Below are 17,328 nucleotides of genomic sequence, written 5' to 3'. Positions count from 1 at the left end.
TCAAGGAGATGTCATATATATCCATAAAACGCTCCATGCACCGTTATACCAGTCATTACAATAAATACCATACACATTAAATACAATGAGCTCCATTCTAGCTGGTCTGAGAAGGATGTGCTTCAGATTCTAGTTTCCATGGGTTCCTAACCACTTTATTTTTCTACCTATCTATGTGCAGCCGTCGAGACGCAAAGTACCAGCTCAGAGGAGATGGTCCCCAGCTCTCCCTCGCCTCCCCCACCTCCACGTGTTTACAAGCCCTGCTTCGTGTGCAATGATAAGTCCTCTGGATATCACTATGGGGTCAGCTCTTGTGAGGGGTGTAAGGTACGTTGCCATAGCCAATCCTATACATTTCTGGGAAGGGCTTGACCCTTTTGCCGTATATAGATGAGCCATATGACGTGGAATTGAGTCTTAATGATACACTTGGGCAATTTTGCCATAACTCATAATCCACTAAGCAATGTTCTCCAGATGTCACGGAAATGTACTTTTAAGACTTCTTGTACATGAGCAGGCTGATGTAACAAGCAGTAAAAAGAGTGAAGTGGACCAGTGGAGAAGTGACCTATAGCAACCAATCAGCATGTACCTATCATGTTATAGAATTAACTTGAGAAATGTTTCTTTGATGCTGATCGGTTGCTTTAGTCAACTATTCCACTTTTCCACTCTATTCAATGCTTGATACATCAGCCTCATAAAACCTTACACATTTCTGTGCAGACAGATAAAGCATGAAAGGGTTGATGTTATTAAGCAGTGAAAATAGTGGAGAAGTTACCCATAGCAACCAAACAGCTTTGAAGTAGCATTTATCGAGTACACTCTATTACATGAGTAGAAGCTGTTGCTATGGACAACTTCTCCAGTGGTCCACTTTTCTGCTATTTTCACTGCTTGATATATCAAGCCCTAATTGTTTTGTAGCTTTTTCTTACAAAGGAGACAGGATTTTGTGGGCTATATTACTATTTATGAATCTACAGCCTATCCATTCTCTAGGAACCCGTGGCATTAATCAATATGCTCCAAAATGACCCCATTGTCACTGTATAAAAAAAGCGCGTACACTTTAAGTGCTGTTATTCCTGGTACAACTATCTGCCTAACTCTCTTTCACCCTCTTTTCCTCTGTCATTGTCTCAGTATTTCCATCTGCTAGAGTTCTGCTCTCCCCTCACTCATCTGTCCCCCTCTCCACATGCCATGGTGCATTCATCATCTGTGTCTATTTAGGATAATCAATGATTTCAGCTCAGTATTTGCTCCATCCCCTGCTCGCTCACTAACAGGTCTCACAGAGGGTGGTACATATTTAAACAGCTCGAGTGGAAAAGCGACTGTTTCATATTTCTAAAAGAAACATTCCATTATTTTGTTAGAACTTTTTTCTTTTGATCAATGGCGAGCGTTGTTTTGATTGTTATAGTTCTTATTTGTCTCCTCTAAGTTCTGGCTCCTCATTTTTTTTCCCGTACCAAATGTGAGCTATGCCTCACTGAATGGGTCACCACGTCTGTCATTGTGCCTATCTGACTCTATGTGTTGCACTCACTCGTTCTTGTATAAGTCGCCCCCAGTTCTCTTTCCCCTTCACTCCTTTTGTCGTACACTCACCCCATCCGTTCATCTCACACCCTTCCCTATTTCTGGCAGGGTTTCTTCCGTCGCAGCATACAGAAGAACATGGTGTACACTTGTCACCGCGACAAGAACTGCCAGATCAATAAGGTGACACGAAATCGCTGCCAGTTTTGCAGACTACAGAAGTGTTTTCAGGTCGGCATGTCTAAAGAAGGTGAGTTATTATAAAGTGCTCAATAATATACTGCTCAGGGCGGTAAGCGAAAATAGATAATTCCATTACAAAAGGGGTCAGCACTTTCACACCAGGGTCTGAGTTGGTTAAGGTTGTGGACTCTGCATTCTTTGTAATCCCAGCACCTCACTGTGTCCCCTGGGTACTCGTATAAATAGATTCTTTTCACAGAGAGGCTCCTCAATTCTCAATTCCATAAGGATAAACATATACTCAAGTAACAATCGAGCCTCACTCCTATCATCAAAGTGAGAAACGTAACTCCATAGGGAGAAGAGCGAGAGACAACTGCAGAATTTTAATCTATTTTGGAAAATCCAATTTATTGACAGCTATAGAAGAAAAAGTATAATATATAATAAATATGCCATAACTAAGAATAATAATTCTCCACCTGTCTTTGTATTTTTAGCTTTGTGCTTTATTTTCTATAGTTGTATAATGGCATTGTTGTATGAGATGTGCTAGTTCACTTATTTGTATTGTTACATAACTATAACATTCATACAGTATATTCCTTTTTAGTTGTTTATCTGCAAGGCATCTCTAAAAGCTAAATGTTACCTTAACTATAAAATTAAGTAGTACTTAGGGCCTGATTCAGAGTTGGGAATAGAGGCCCTGATTCAGATCTGGATGCTCTGAAAGAGCGCTCGCTCTGAATCAGGGCGTTTTTTGTTTTTTTGGAGCGGCCTCCTGGCTCAGCGCTTGCGACCGGGACTGAATCAGGCCCAGAGAGAGATATCTCTCTCAACTGATCATCTTGGTGACACCATGCTGCACTGCAGGTGGGGCAGATTTAAAATGTGCAGAGAGATTTAAGCTGCATACACACACACAACGATTTTTTGAACAATTATCGTTAACAATATCGTTTATCGTTCAATCGTTGTAAAAATCGTTCATTTTCTGAGTTAAAACGATGAACGATTATTGTTCATGCGCGTTCACGTTTGTAGTTTGTAGTTCAGTCAGACTGACCAACTGAACGATTTTCATTAAGGGAATATGCAAACATCGTTTGTAGTTCAAAAAAATTGTTCATTACACTTTAAAAAATCTGACAGATAATCTGACTTAAAATTATTCAGAAAATCGTTGGTAACAAAATGTGCTAAAGAAATGATAAGTAGAATCTGATTGGTTGCTATGGGCAATAACTCCACCTCTAAAAACCTGCACTTTAGTAAATATACCCCTCACTATATCACCTCTGCTAATTATTACTGTTCTCCAGTTTTGATTGTTTTCTGCAGAAATGCTGTGTTAGATACAGTAGTGGACAAAAGAAAATGGAAACACAATTATTAATTCTCTTAGGAGCTGTTTCTAAGTTGCTCAGTTCTGTGACTGCTTTATCGTCTTTTGCTGTAGACGCTCCTATTTATGCTAATGCTGGTATCAGCCCTTCCCCTGGTGTACAAGTGTGCGTCTGACCGTGCAAGGACTGGGACGCCCACTTTAAGCATCTTCAGACGCCATAATACCACTTGATAAGTCTTTAGCCGCCACCTTAATAGGGAGCTGGGCCACCATGTACAGCCAGAGGCAGTGGTTTATCTATAATGGGTGCAGGGTGCGTGGTGCACATGGGGCCTTGGCTCCATTCTGCACTCATATAATTAGTATGCTTACCTCTCCAGAATCCCTCGTCGGACGGTTCTTCCGACTTTAACCACCAGGAAAATGGTGTGGCGACCATTTTCCCGGTGATTTGCACATGTGCAGTAGTGATGTCCTCAGGAACAAGACGTGGGTGGGGGAGTAGACTCTGTCACAAAGCCAGAATCTACTGTGCTGGCGGAGAGGAGGGGGCCCGCATGTAGGCTGCACACGGGCCCCCTCCTCTCTTAAATCGCCCCTGGTCTGCGGTCACTATGGATGGAGACTTTGTATGTTTGGAAGGTTACCCTACTGTCAGGAAAGCAATGCTGAAAAATGGGGTAAAAATGATCACTAAATACCATTTTAGAATTCAGGAATTCATTGCACCCAATGTATGAAAATGTGTTCCACAACATTACATTTCCACCAGAGCCCCCTGTTATCCTGTTATATAGAGTTTTTGTTAGACCATTATTCGTGACACTTGCTGCCTGAGCAACTGGTTGAAATTTGCAGTCAATTGTTCTACGTCAGCACAGACGGTGTAACGGTTAGCATTACTGCCTCACAGCACTAAGGTCGTGGGTTCGATTCCCACCACGGCCCTACCTGTGTGGAGTTTGTATATTCTCCCTGTGCTTGCGTGGGTTTCCTCCCACACTCCAAAAATATACTGTCAGGCTAATTGGCTCACCAAAATTAACCCTAGTTTGTAGATGTGGTAGGGAACATAGAATGTAAGCTCCACTGGGGCAGGGACTGATGTGAATGGCCAAATATTCTCTGTAAAGCACTGCGGAATATGTGTGCGCTATATAAATATCTGATAATAAATAAATAATTAAATCTCTCATTTGCTTGCCTTACACTTAGACCATATGCACGGATGTCATTATCATGGAGTATGTGCCAAATTCACACAAACTCTAACATCCAATAAAGGCACCTAGAGCTGTCTAATATCATTATACCTGACCATACTGGGATGTTATTTGCTTACTAAAAGCATGAACTACACCTGGATGAAAGCCCTTGCTTTTAATACGCTTGGTATCCCTCATTTCCTCAGGTGTTTCCATTCTGCTTTTGTCCATTACCGGATGCATTGGGCCTAACTCTGATAAAGTACATATAAGCCAGTTTTACAGCAGTGATGTGAGGGCTAATATTCTTTGTCCAGTTTTATAGCTTGTTGTTTATGTTGATAAGTCTACAATGAAAACACTTTTATTCAGTGCATTGAATTGCAGCAAGTCATTGACTAACAGAATTTGTGCCAACATGGGGGAATTGGAGTGTGTAGTAAATTATAATGATGTAGAATGAGGAAGGACACAATGAGTAACTGAGTAATCGACTCTCTGATCACTATCATTTTCAGCAGAAGTATTCAGTGTTACCACAAGTGACTTCACGTAAACAATTGCAGCAAGTGAACACAGAACCAACAAACCGCACACGCACATAGAGAATGATTTGGTGCAATTCCAGCATATTTAAGAAGTGCTATAAAAGGGGCCACATGCTTTACACCAAAGCCTAGAGAAGAGGTTCCCAAACCCGGTCCTCAAGGCTCCCCAACAGTTCAGGATTTAGAGATATCCATGCTTGATCATTGGTGACTTAATTAGTACCTAAGTCAATTTGATTTAACTACCTGTGCTCAACCATGGATATCTCTAAAACCTGAACTGTTGTGGAGCCTTGAGGACCGCGTTTGGCAACCTCTGGCCTAGAGTGACCTGTAGAGTGATCTGTGCTATGGAAAATAGTCATTGTAGAGATGGGTTTAGAAAGTATAATGACCTGTATAAAGGAACTATTGGAGTTTAGTGGTCTTATAGAGGATCTATACTAGTGATTTGTATAAGGATCTATAACTAGGGATCTGTAGTTTGTGAGCTGCTTGGGAATGTAGAGATTGACAATGTTATTTAGCATAAACCTTCACAAAATCTCTCATAATACAGGGCTATGGATTTTGTACTATGCAAATCTTTTAATAAAATATATATCTTCAAATTGCAATATCTTTATATTATAATTCACAATGATCATGCCATCCTCATTTTATTAACATTCACTCACTCTTTTAATATATTCTGTGTCAGCTATGTCTTCTAATCAGTGAGTTTCCCTGTCTGTGGTATCTCATGACTGAGTCCTGGGGCTATATTTACGAACCTCCGCTTCTCGGCGGGTTGAAGCTAAAAATTGAAAGCGGCACTAACATTCAGTGTAAGGCATGACGAACTTTACATTGAATTCTAGTGCCGCTTTAATTGTCCAACTCCAACCCGCCAAGAAGCAAGTCGCCGCTTCGTAAATATAGCCCCAGCACTCACCTGGGGAACATTCCTTCATCACTCACTGGAGACAGACTTTAATAGCAGACAGATCTGAATATATTTGTAGTATTCTCATTGGTCACTTGGTATACTTTATACATGTTATCACACAGTTGAAGTCAGCTTTCTATTGCTTATGCACCCAAACTATCTTTACTTACATTTACCTATGCCTTCCCTATCTGTTTTCCTGTCTCAATCTATAGCCCCTATTGTCTCTTCTCTATCATACATGTTGTCTAACGTCAACCCTTCTGTTTTCTGCTTTTATCATGACAAATCTAAGTTTCCTTTTCTCTTGAACTGATATCTCCCCCCCTCTCTCACTCACTGCCATTCCCTCTCTCTCTCCTATTTCTCTCACTGCCATTCCCCCTCTCTCTCCTATTTCTCTCACTGCCATTCCCCCTCTCTCCTATTTCTCTCACTGCCATTTCTCCTCCTTTCTCTCTTCTATTCCTCTGTCATTACCCCCCCCCCTCTCATTGTTATCCCCCCCCCTCTATCTCACTGAGAATGGGTATGAAATACCGCGGCAGCCCGACATGAGCAGAGTTCGACAGCGCTGGAAATCCCGATCGTGGATAGGTGAGTATCTACTAACCTAACCCCCTAACCCTCCTTAGGGGTGCCTAACCCTAACTTCCCCCCCAAGTGCCTAACCCTAATCCCCCCTCTAAGTGCCTAACCACCCCCTTCCCCGCTGCCTAAACCTAAGTCCCCCGGGGGGGTGCCTAACCCTAAGTCCCCCCCGGGGGTGCCTGACCCTAACCCTCCCTCCCCCTAGCCTAACCCTCCCGGGGGGGTGCCTAACCCTAAGTCCCCCCCGGGAGCCCTAAACTTAAAAGCGGCTGTCCGCTCGCGGCTCCTGGCATCACTACGATCGAGATGCCGGGCGCCGGTCTCCCGGCGTCGGGGAAATGCGTGCATCTACATCTAGACGCCCGGCATTTCACCCTTGCCGGGATATGACAGTCGGGAAGCCGGCTGCCTGTATTTAGGCAGTCGGCTTCCCGATTACATACCTCTCACTGTCATTACCCCCCCTCTCTCATTGTTATCCCCCCCTCTATCTCACTGTCATTTCCCCCATCTCTCTCTATCTCTCTCCTATGTCTCTCACTGTCACCCCCCCTCTCTCACTCACTGTCATTCTGTTTCTTCCTGTCCCCCCCTCTCTTTCCTTCCTCTCTCATTGTTATCCCCCACCTCTGTCATTTCCCCCCTCTTTCATTGTTATTCGCCCCATCTATCTCACTGTCATTTCCCCCCTCTCTCATTGCTATTCCCCCCCTCTATCTCACTGTCATATCCCCCATCTCTCTCTCTCTCTCTCTCTCTCCTATTTCTCTCACTGTCACCCCCCCCTCTCTCACTCACTGTCATTCTGTTTCTTCCTGTCCCCCCCTCTCTTTCCTTCCTCTCTCATTGTTATCCCCCACCTCTGTCATTTCCCCCCTCTTTCATTGTTATTCGCCCCATCTATCTCACTGTCATTTCCCCCCTCTCTCATTGCTATTCCCCCCCTCTATCTCACTGTCATATCCCCCATCTCTCTCTCTCTCTCTCTCTCCTATTTCTCTCACTGTCACCCCCCCTCTCTCACTCACTGTCATTCTGTTTCTTCCTGTCCCCCCCTCTCTTTCCTTCCTCTCTCATTGTTATCCCCCCTCTGTCATTTCCCCCCTCTTTCATTGTTATTCGCCCCATCTATCTCACTGTCATTTCCCCCCTCTCTCATTGCTATTCCCCCCTCTATCTCACTGTCATATCCCCCCTCTATCTCATTGTTATTCCCCCTCTATCTCACTGTCATTTCCCCCCTCTCTCTTATTTATCTCACTGTCATTCTCCCTTCTCTCTCACTCACTGTCATTTCCCCCCTCTATCTCTTATTTCTATCTCTGTCATTTTCCCCATCTCTCTCTCTCTTATTTCTCTCACTGTCACCCCCCCTCTCTCACTCACTGTCATTCTGTTTCTTCCTGTCCCCCCCTCTCTTTCCTTCTCTTTCTTGCTCCCTCTTCTTTCTATCTCTTTCTCTCTCCCCCCTCTCTCTCTTTCCTACTTTCTCTCTCTCCCTCTCGCACCTCTTTCTCTCCTGTTCTATTTCTCTTACAGTCACCCCCCCTCACTCACTGTCACTCTGTTTCTTCCTGTCTCTCCCTCCCTCTTTCCTTATCTTTCTCTCTCCCCTTCTCTCTGTCTCTATCTCTCTCCCCTCTCTCTCTCCCCCTTCTCTCTCTCTCTCTCTCTCTCTCCCTCTCACACCTCTCTCCTATTCTATTTCTCTCACTGTCATTTCCCCCCTCTCTCTTATTTATCTCACTGTCATTCCCCCTTCTCTCTCACTCACTGTCATTTCCCCCCTCTATCTCTTATTTCTATCTCTGTCATTTCCCCATCTCTCTCTCTCTCTTATTTCTCTCACTGTCACCCCCCCTCTCTCACTCACTGTCATTCTGTTTCTTCCTGTCCCCCCCTCTCTTTCCTTCTCTTTCTTGCTCCCCCTTCTTTCTCTCTCTCTCCCCCCTCTCTCTCTTTCCTACTTTCTCTCTCTCCCTCTCACACCTCTTTCTCTCCTGTTCTATTTCTCTTACAGTCACCCCCCCCCCTCACTCACTGTCACTCTGTTTCTTCCTGTCTCTCCCTCCCTCTTTCCTTATCTTTCTCTCTCCCCTCTCTCTCTTTCCTTCTCTCTCTCTCTCCCTCTCACACCTCTCTCCTATTCTATTTCTCTCGCTGTCATTTCCCCCCTCTCTCTTATTTTCTGTTTTTCACTGTCTCTCTCTCTCTCCCTGTGTCTCCCCCTCTCTTTCCTTCTCTCTCTCTCCCTCTCACACCTCTCTCTCTCCTATTCTATTTCTCTCACTGTCATTTCCCCCATCTCTCTCTTTTCTTTTCTCTCTTTCTCACCGTCTCTCTCCCTGTCTCTCCCCCTCTCTCTTTCCTTCTCTCTTTCTGTCTCCGTCTCTGCTCAGCCTGTGTGCCCTTCTCATGCTATAAGTGGGTTTCCGGCGCCTGGCTTCCTGTTGTTAGGGTCCCGCACACTTTATCCCGAGGTGAAAAGGAAGTTCACAAGGAAATGTGTGAGGAAAGTCAGGACACCAGGGAGTAGGGTGAGAGAGTAGCGCTGTGACATGGACAGTAGGGAGAAATACAAGGTAAACTTTATTTAAAAGCAGAATTGGTGAACATAGCATTATTGGAAAGAAAATATTCTCATGAGTCTGTTGTAGGCATTTTATACCAAGTATTGGAGTTTTAAATGTCGTCACTTTCTGCGGGGTATATTTTCCCAGCAAGTGATATATTACAGCCTTCTTACTCGCTGTGAAGTTGACTTACCCCTTTTATATTATGTGACTCCTTTACGTGACCGTCTGCTCACAGCTGACCGCTCTGATGTAGAAGTCGATGAACTTGAGATGAGACAGTTTTGTTTTAAATTTTAATCTAAATTTGATTTACTTGCTTTCTTCGCCTTGCTGATGTAACAAACGCCCCATTTGTCATGCTTCTCTGCAATGTACACAGTGGTGGGTTTTAGTGAGATATATGACAGTGAGAGGTAAGAGGAGACCAAGGCGATCATCCATCTCCGTCCCCTGTAGTGCTTTAAACCTACCACCTGCAGGCACGGACAAAGGTCACGTTTCAGGGTTAAAGTTCAGGTCAGGAGGTATTTTGTAATGGTGCTCAGACAGCAGACACAAGACTAGTATACCTTTCCCAGAATGACCGTCACTACCACTATCATTGATCTCTAAAGGAAACTGCATCCAACACCAACATGATTTGAACTATATAGCTAGTTTTCATGCTTTCATTTATGCTTACTGTATTAGTCCATCTGCGCATCACTTTACATTTATTTTTTGAGATGATGACAATGCTTGCACCTCTTCTTATCCACGTTTTGTGCAGCTGTACGAAATGACAGGAACAAGAAGAAGAAAGAGATAAAAGAAGAGGTAGTGGTACCAGACAGCTACGAGATGCCTCCTGAGATGGAAGAGCTTATTCAGAAAGTCAGCAAAGCTCATCAGGAGACCTTTCCATCTCTCTGCCAGCTCGGCAAGTACACTACGGTAAGAGCTGCAGGTAGAGGCTCTGAGGTGCAGCAGGGCGGCTGATGAGTTCAATCAAATGTACTAATTCTGACAGAAACGCCAGCTGCTCCATTACTGGAATAGAGGGTAGCTTATAATTGGCGTGGTACAGCTCTGAGGAGTGCTGTTTAGCTGTGCTAACAGTGTTGTGTTCATTATAGAATTCCAGCGCTGACCACCGGGTGCAACTGGACCTTGGCCTGTGGGATAAATTCAGTGAACTTGCTACCAAATGTATCATCAAGATAGTGGAATTTGCCAAACGCTTGCCGGGCTTCACTACATTGACCATTGCCGACCAAATCACCCTGTTGAAAGCTGCTTGCCTTGACATTCTGGTGAGTAGACATCTTGTAGACAGTCTAGTTAAAGTTCAAATCCATTAGTTGTAATGGCAAATATTTGCTATTAAAAACAGATGGATGACTGGTATTTCTGCAGCAGCAACACCAATAGAAATGACACCAATAGTGCATTGTACAGTCTCAACCCTATGTTATGTACAGCAATAGTCAGGCACAGTGTGTCCGCAGAGGCACGGTAGGATACAAGTTTCATTTTGTACTGTGAAAAGATACTGGAGCCACCGGAGGGATTCTGCCCAAACAAGGAGAGAGCATACAAACTCCTCAGAGATGGGGCCCGGTTTGGAATTGATTCCATAACCTCTGCACTGCCTGTCGGCAATATTAACCACTGTCCACTGTGCTGCCCATTATATTTAGCTAAATGTTGTGTACTTTAGCCATATTATTTCTTATTTACCAATGTGAAAAAAAACAAAACAGGGAAATTTGACTGCTTGATAGATTTGTCTAAGCTACAGATAGGTAACCTGTATCTCCGTAGCCAGCTGTGGAACTATAAGTCACATCATACCCTGTTGGGTGTTTACTGGTGGGACTTTTAGTTGCACGATAACTGGAGATCTACAGGTATATACAGTGTCAGCACACAATATGCAGACAGAGAGGACCACAGATCCAACATGCTGTAATCAGAATACAGTTCTTATACATCATCCAGGATAACAACTAACAGAGACAATTGCACTCAGAACAAGAAAGCTGCAATTGACCGGCATTAAAATCAGGGACATGAACAGCTAAACAGAGACATATGTGGGCTCCCAGTACAGCAGGAGACATAAATCTATCAGAGTATCTACCCCATTGTGCAGTAAATGAACCTGACAAATGTCACCACTTCCCCCATAGTATGTCTTCATTTGTTTACTGTCATTCAGAGTTGTTTTACTACCTCAAGAAATATGGTTGGACTAACACTGCTCCATGCCATAATCATGTGTTGAGTACAGACACTTTTTTAGGAAATGACCTTATGTGTTTTGTGGAGTATACCTGATATATAAATGTTTCTTCAATGTGCAGAAAATGACAATGTAAATCTTATTTTATGACTTTTTTTAAAATTTTTTGTGCAGATGCTTCGAATTTGCACACGTTACACCCCAGAACAAGACACCATGACTTTCTCAGATGGACTGACCTTGAACCGGACTCAGATGCACAATGCCGGTTTTGGTCCTCTCACAGACTTGGTTTTTGCCTTTGCTGGTCAGCTTTTACCATTGGAAATGGATGACACAGAAACGGGTCTCTTGAGCGCCATCTGCCTAATCTGTGGAGGTATTACAACCATTATACTTTTGATTAGAAATATACTATTTGCATGCAGATAATCTCTCGTATGTTGTCACATTTAGAGGGATTTAACAAAAACCTCTAGAGCTGACGTTTAAAACTAAAGTGATAGAAAGAATTGAAGTTATGGAGAACCTCGCAATTTGTGGGAAGAAATACTATGTTAGGGACAAGAGCATTCTAAACTATTCTTCAACCTAGGGCACTGACATCTCATTCCCACATAAACCTTTGATTGTGAGTAATGTCATTTCCTTCAACACAGCGACAGTTTTAAAAAATAACAACAGAGCGACTGATTCTTAGTTGGACGCATCTGCGCATGCTTTTCCGGACGGCTTCGGCTAATGCGAGAATCCGCCCATATATGCAGAAAATCTGTGCCTCTGCAGGTGGAAGCCTATCTCGGGCCACTGTTTTTCCATTCACAGTCACCATTAGTGAAAACTATAAAACAAAAAAGGTACCCTGCGCTAACAGTGGTGTATATGGATAAAGTGTCAAAATTTGCTGCACACCCGTACGAGAGGCTTCACCAAGCTTCTCACAAAGAAAGATACAACCAAAAATGTATAAGGTGGCGCTAAAGGACACAAAACATTCAGATAATAAAATATCCTATTTTAATCACGATATCACAGTAAATAAAATACAGTCTAAAAATGACATTAGGACATATCCATATAAAAGAGGAAAAAAATTTCCCACTATGACTCAAATAATATACTGAGTTGGCACAAAATCCTATGTAATAAGACACTAATGTTTCCACATTCTAATAAATGTGTACAAGAAAATAAACAACAATGTGTCACATAAAAAGCTACAATACAATGTTGCAGTAGTGCTAGTGCACAGAAGTATTAAAGTTCCAATAAAGTGGATTTAGAAATGAATTGTGCATATACTCAGTGTATTAATGGAATTCCATATACTCACAGTCCTGAGAAAAAGAGAAAAAAACATATATGATAAGAGGCACCTATTTATGGCTGATGTTAAAGAAGTAGATGTGCTACTGTATCCGTGTAATCTAATGAGCAGATACTTTAATAGCTATTAGTATCAATCCCAATGTACTCCAGCAGTGTGCCAAGTCGTAGGCACTGTATGTTCAGAGCTGGCTCTGTGCTGCGGAGCACAGTAAGCTCCAATAATATGCCAATGTCTGTAGCAGGTGTGAAACTAAAGTCCGTGGCAGAGCTTACTCACAGTCACACATGGACGAAGGCACAATAACCAGCGCAGGTCGTCTCTGTCTCCACTCCTAGCCGCAGGGACGTGCCGCCTCCAATGCAGCCGTGCACGGCAGACAGCGCCCAGGTGGAATAGGGCACGAGCTGAGACAGTCCCAAAGGAGTAGCACCTCTGCGTCCTTGGGCTAAATGCTCAGCGTATGGCACAAGGCAAATGGTTTCCCAGGTTTGTAGAGTAGCTTAATAACAGGCTCCTTCTGTATCCTTCAACATGTTTCTCCTCACTGGGAGGCTTTTTCAAAAAGGCAGAAACCCGGGCCACTGTTTTTCCATCCACAGTCACCATTAGTACCTGGACTTGCACCCACCCCAGGCTAGGTGCAAAAAATCTATCTGAAACAGGCGTCCTACCGCAGTCCGCACGCTACTATTGAGCATGAAAGTTGGCCTATGCTCCCGTGACACTCCCATGACACTAATGCTAGACGGAACAGATCCATGTGCTCGCAAGGTCACCGCACAGGAACGCCCATTTCACAGATAGCGCGGTCTGTGGGATGGCAGATCAATCTGTAGGCACTATTGAACTTCGTCCGTGCACTGAAGTCTGATTTGGCACATGCCCAGTTTCCGATTTCTGTCTAAGGCGCATGCCCAGTATGCTGAAACATGCAAGATCCGCCTGCGTTTCCAGCTGTGTTCATCTCAGAATCAGCGCCAAAATGTAGGTAAACCACACGGCTTATTGAATCTGCCCCTATTTGTCCTAAATTTACTGCCCTTACTAATGTGTGAAAAAAACAGGTGGGAATAACCCTGCAATAAATGTGCTTAGTTTTATCCTCTATCTTACCTTATTATTGTTAGTGACAAGGGAACTGTAGGACACTAATAAATAAATAGTTGTCTCTGTGCCAAGTGAAGGTGCTAAAGCAGAGTTAGCCGCAATTGCAGAAGCAATTTGCAATCACTAGAATTTCAGCAATTGAGTCTATAGTCATAGCTGCTGCTATTTTTTTTGTGCAAAATATCTACTTACTATTGGGCAACAATAAAACTGGAAAGACTTCTCTAATGCATCAGTAACAAATCCACATCTTGTGTATAAGAAAAAAACATAAAACATTTGCTTAAACGCTTACAAACGCATAACATATCCCTGAGCAACAAATAAAGCACCGATCAGCGGCGGCAAAAAGTGTGTCTCTGTCTGCATATGTTCACAGTTATCCGTACATGCCCACCTATATTAGAATGCCCCTTTCTTTGCTTGTGCCACCTATCCAGGTGTAGGGGGCATACTTTGATATGCGTGAATGCACTTTTCTGTGTATGCATGGATAGATTTCACACAAGATATGCTACACTAACCTGTAATGCTCTGTGTCAGCTCCTATATGTGATGATAAAAAGTCTCCTATAGGGCAGTGTAACGAGGGCCTGTTACCTCTGTGACAGAGTCTCTTCTTACTTACAGGAATGGAATTTCCTGAAGACAGAGAAAATAAAATATATCACCAGAATGCACCATACCTCATTCTATCGGTAGCACTTTCTATATTTGTGGAAAAATTAAGGGGGTGGAGGGGTTCAGGGGCAGAACTATGGGAGAGAATGGAGGCACCTGCCGCCGGGCTAAAGCACTGAAGGGGCACCTCCTCCATTGTCCACAACATATTCACCCCACTTAGGGCTGTAACTACCCGGAGTGTACCGTCACGGCCACCCAATACACGGCACCTCTTCCCGGCACCTGAGAAGCCACCATACACTAGTGGAGAGCTCCGTGTCAGACCATCAGCTGCCGCCTTCGTCTATCTATAGCCTGTCTGCATGCTAATTGCTACATTACAGTGTCAGCGGCTGTGACGGGGGGCACCAAATTATAACTTGCCTCCAGGCGTCTGGGATGAATTTATGACACTGGAGGGGGTTATTTCTCTTGCAGGCTTAGATATCTAATACTTAACCAAGGAGGGCCTGTCAGAGAGGTGGCATGCACTCTCTAAGAGATATACAGCATGATCACATATACATACAAGTATTATTTACATGCATGATATGAAGGCTGCCTTTCTCATTGCCTCCCATAGATCGGATGGACTTGGAAGAGCCAGAAAAGGTAGAAAAGCTTCAGGAACCGTTACTGGAGGCCCTTAAATTTTATGCTCGAAGACGACGACCTAACAAGCCTTACATGTTCCCTCGTATGCTTATGAAGATCACCGATCTGCGCGGCATCAGCACCAAAGGTAATACATGTAAAGGATTAGCTTTCTATGGCTGTTCAGCAGTCTCTTGTGCTGGGTTACTATGAATATGAATCCAGTGTAAGTGTTTGCCAAATGAGCTATGAATAGGACGGACAGTGGACGCAGTCATTTCCTAAAGAAGCTGCCCTTCATTGTGCAACTAGGATACTCATGTTTAGCTAGGATACTCATGTTTAGCTAGGATACTCATGTTTAGCTAGGATACTCATGTTTAGCTAGGATACTCATGTTTAGCTAGGATACTCATGTTTAGCTAGGATACTCATGTTTAGCTAGGATACTCATGTTTAGCTAGGATACTCATGTTTAGCTAGGATACTCATGTTTAGCTAGGATACTCATGTTTAGCTAGGATACTCATGTTTAGCTAGGATACTCATGTTTAGCTAGGATACTCATGTTTAGCTAGGATACTCATGTTTAGCTAGGATACTCATGTTTAGCTAGGATACTCATGTTTAACCCATTCACTGGCTAATATTTGTTCCAAAAAAAACACTCAAAAATTGACACTAAGCGCTCAACTTATATTTTTTATTCTTGTTTCATATTGTGTTTAACATAGCACAGAGCATACACCATGGTCAGATGTCAGACTTACTGTACATACATACTACCATCTGGTAGCTTTGATCTGTATAATGTCTCTGGCTGTTGAGTGGCAATACCATTCTGATGTTGGGATTCTTACTGCAATATCATCGCATGTCTCCCAATGTGTGTTTAGCAATATGGCTCTATGTATCTGTGGAGGCAACAGAATCATCATTGAGTATGACTTTCTGACACAGACATTACACAATGTAACTGATGGCAGACCTACTAAAGGGACACCTTAAAGTGGTGACATTATGGACCGATAGTTCTCATGCAACGCATTGAAAACAAAACGATTCTGCATTGATATGGTAAAAAAAAAAAAAAAGAATTCACAATCCAAACAAAATTAGCTAAAACAAACCCAAGAGCTAATATAAATATGATTAACTACATAGAAAGTTAGACACCGCTACGTAGAAACAGGCAACATTAACAAAATAAAACATGTTACAGAAAGGCTGCTGTTGAAGTCTGTTTAGAGTATAACAATAAATTCCATTCCATAACTGTTCCACTTCCTTCACTACAGGAGCAGAGCGAGCGATCACATTAAAGATGGAGATTCCTGGACCTATGCCTCCACTAATCCGTGAGATGCTGGAGAATCCTGAGGCCTTTGAGGACGGTTCAGACACCCCTAAGCCAAGTGAACCTCCGTCCAGTGAAAGCAGCGAGGGCAGTCCTACAGAGGAAGATAGCAGTGGTTCCAAGACACCCTAGCCGTCCACAACATGCAGGGAAAAATGCCCTGCCACTTGAACTTTTCCTGAGAGCCACCTTGGCTTCACCCTCTGTTATTTGAGGCATTCAGGGTGAGCCAGATGAGCAGGGATATTAGCCTTGCTTAGTGCTCAATACTGCTCTTATTTTCTGATGCAAAAAAAGACTTTCTCACTGAGAGGACTGGAAGGGGACTTCAGAGTAAAGAACAATAAAACTCCTGAGACATCATGGGGTATCTACATAAATATGGGCACTGCAATTTAACCCCCAAATAAACAATATGTGCTGAAGCTAATATTGCTTTGAGGTGAACTGGATAAAATTAAGCATAGCCCTCCACTTACTCAGTATTTTGCCAAAGATTTTGATGACCATTGACCCTCTGATGCAAAGACTCTATGAGACTGGACAAGCTGACGAGTTCGCCAATTTTGGCACCAGAGAGAATACCCTTGTTTGGAAGGGTTTGAAGCACATTACTCTGTGTGTACATATGCAAAAACATGTGTATATATGTGTGTATATATATATATATATATATATATATACACATAAGTTCGCACATACGTGCGTGCATATATATATGTGTACACATATATATATATATATGTTGTATGTTATTAAATATATTTGCTGTTGCAATGTTTTTATGCTTTTATTTTTTTTCCATTGGCTGAACGAGGTCTTATGACTACAAATAAAGCCTGTTATACCTTTACCATGATATCATTGGCATGAATTTGAAAATAATATAAAATCGCAGTTACATCTCTGGCTTAAACAGAAAACGTACACCGCCAATACCCGCGCCCACTAAAAATTATACAAGTTTCCACATCAAATACATAAACTCTTAATCACGTTCTTGATGATACTTTCCTTTTCAAAAGTCATAGTATCATACAGTCCAAGGAATATAGTAGATGGTGGCTTCAAATATGACACAGTGATCGCATGTATGGGCTGTGGACATTTTCTG

The 17,328-nt window shown here is 42.9% G+C and overlaps 1 protein-coding gene across 3 annotated transcripts in view; it reads left to right on the top strand.

Moving 5' to 3' along the window:
• The window catches only part of RARG (retinoic acid receptor gamma), a 192,277-nt gene extending 175,210 nt beyond the window's left edge, over positions 1 to 17,067 (top strand). For all 3 annotated transcript variants that reach the window (XM_088469160.1, XM_088469161.1, XM_088469162.1), the window contains 7 exons: positions 182 to 330; positions 1,666 to 1,807; positions 9,709 to 9,872; positions 10,055 to 10,231; positions 11,338 to 11,542; positions 14,847 to 15,005; positions 16,156 to 17,067. In XM_088469160.1, the coding sequence (XP_088325286.1) occupies positions 182 to 330; positions 1,666 to 1,807; positions 9,709 to 9,872; positions 10,055 to 10,231; positions 11,338 to 11,542; positions 14,847 to 15,005; positions 16,156 to 16,346 (1,187 nt within the window). In that variant the 3' untranslated portion in view covers positions 16,347 to 17,067. The remainder of the gene's footprint in view (positions 1 to 181; positions 331 to 1,665; positions 1,808 to 9,708; positions 9,873 to 10,054; positions 10,232 to 11,337; positions 11,543 to 14,846; positions 15,006 to 16,155) is intronic.
• The last annotated feature ends 261 nt before the right edge of the window (positions 17,068 to 17,328 follow it).

This window comes from Taudactylus pleione, unplaced genomic scaffold (assembly GCF_031769625.1).
Source record: "Taudactylus pleione unplaced genomic scaffold, aTauple2 ptg000089l, whole genome shotgun sequence".
NCBI classification, from domain to species: Eukaryota; Metazoa; Chordata; class Amphibia; order Anura; family Myobatrachidae; genus Taudactylus; species Taudactylus pleione.
This window is presented reverse-complemented; position numbering and strand designations above follow the sequence as displayed.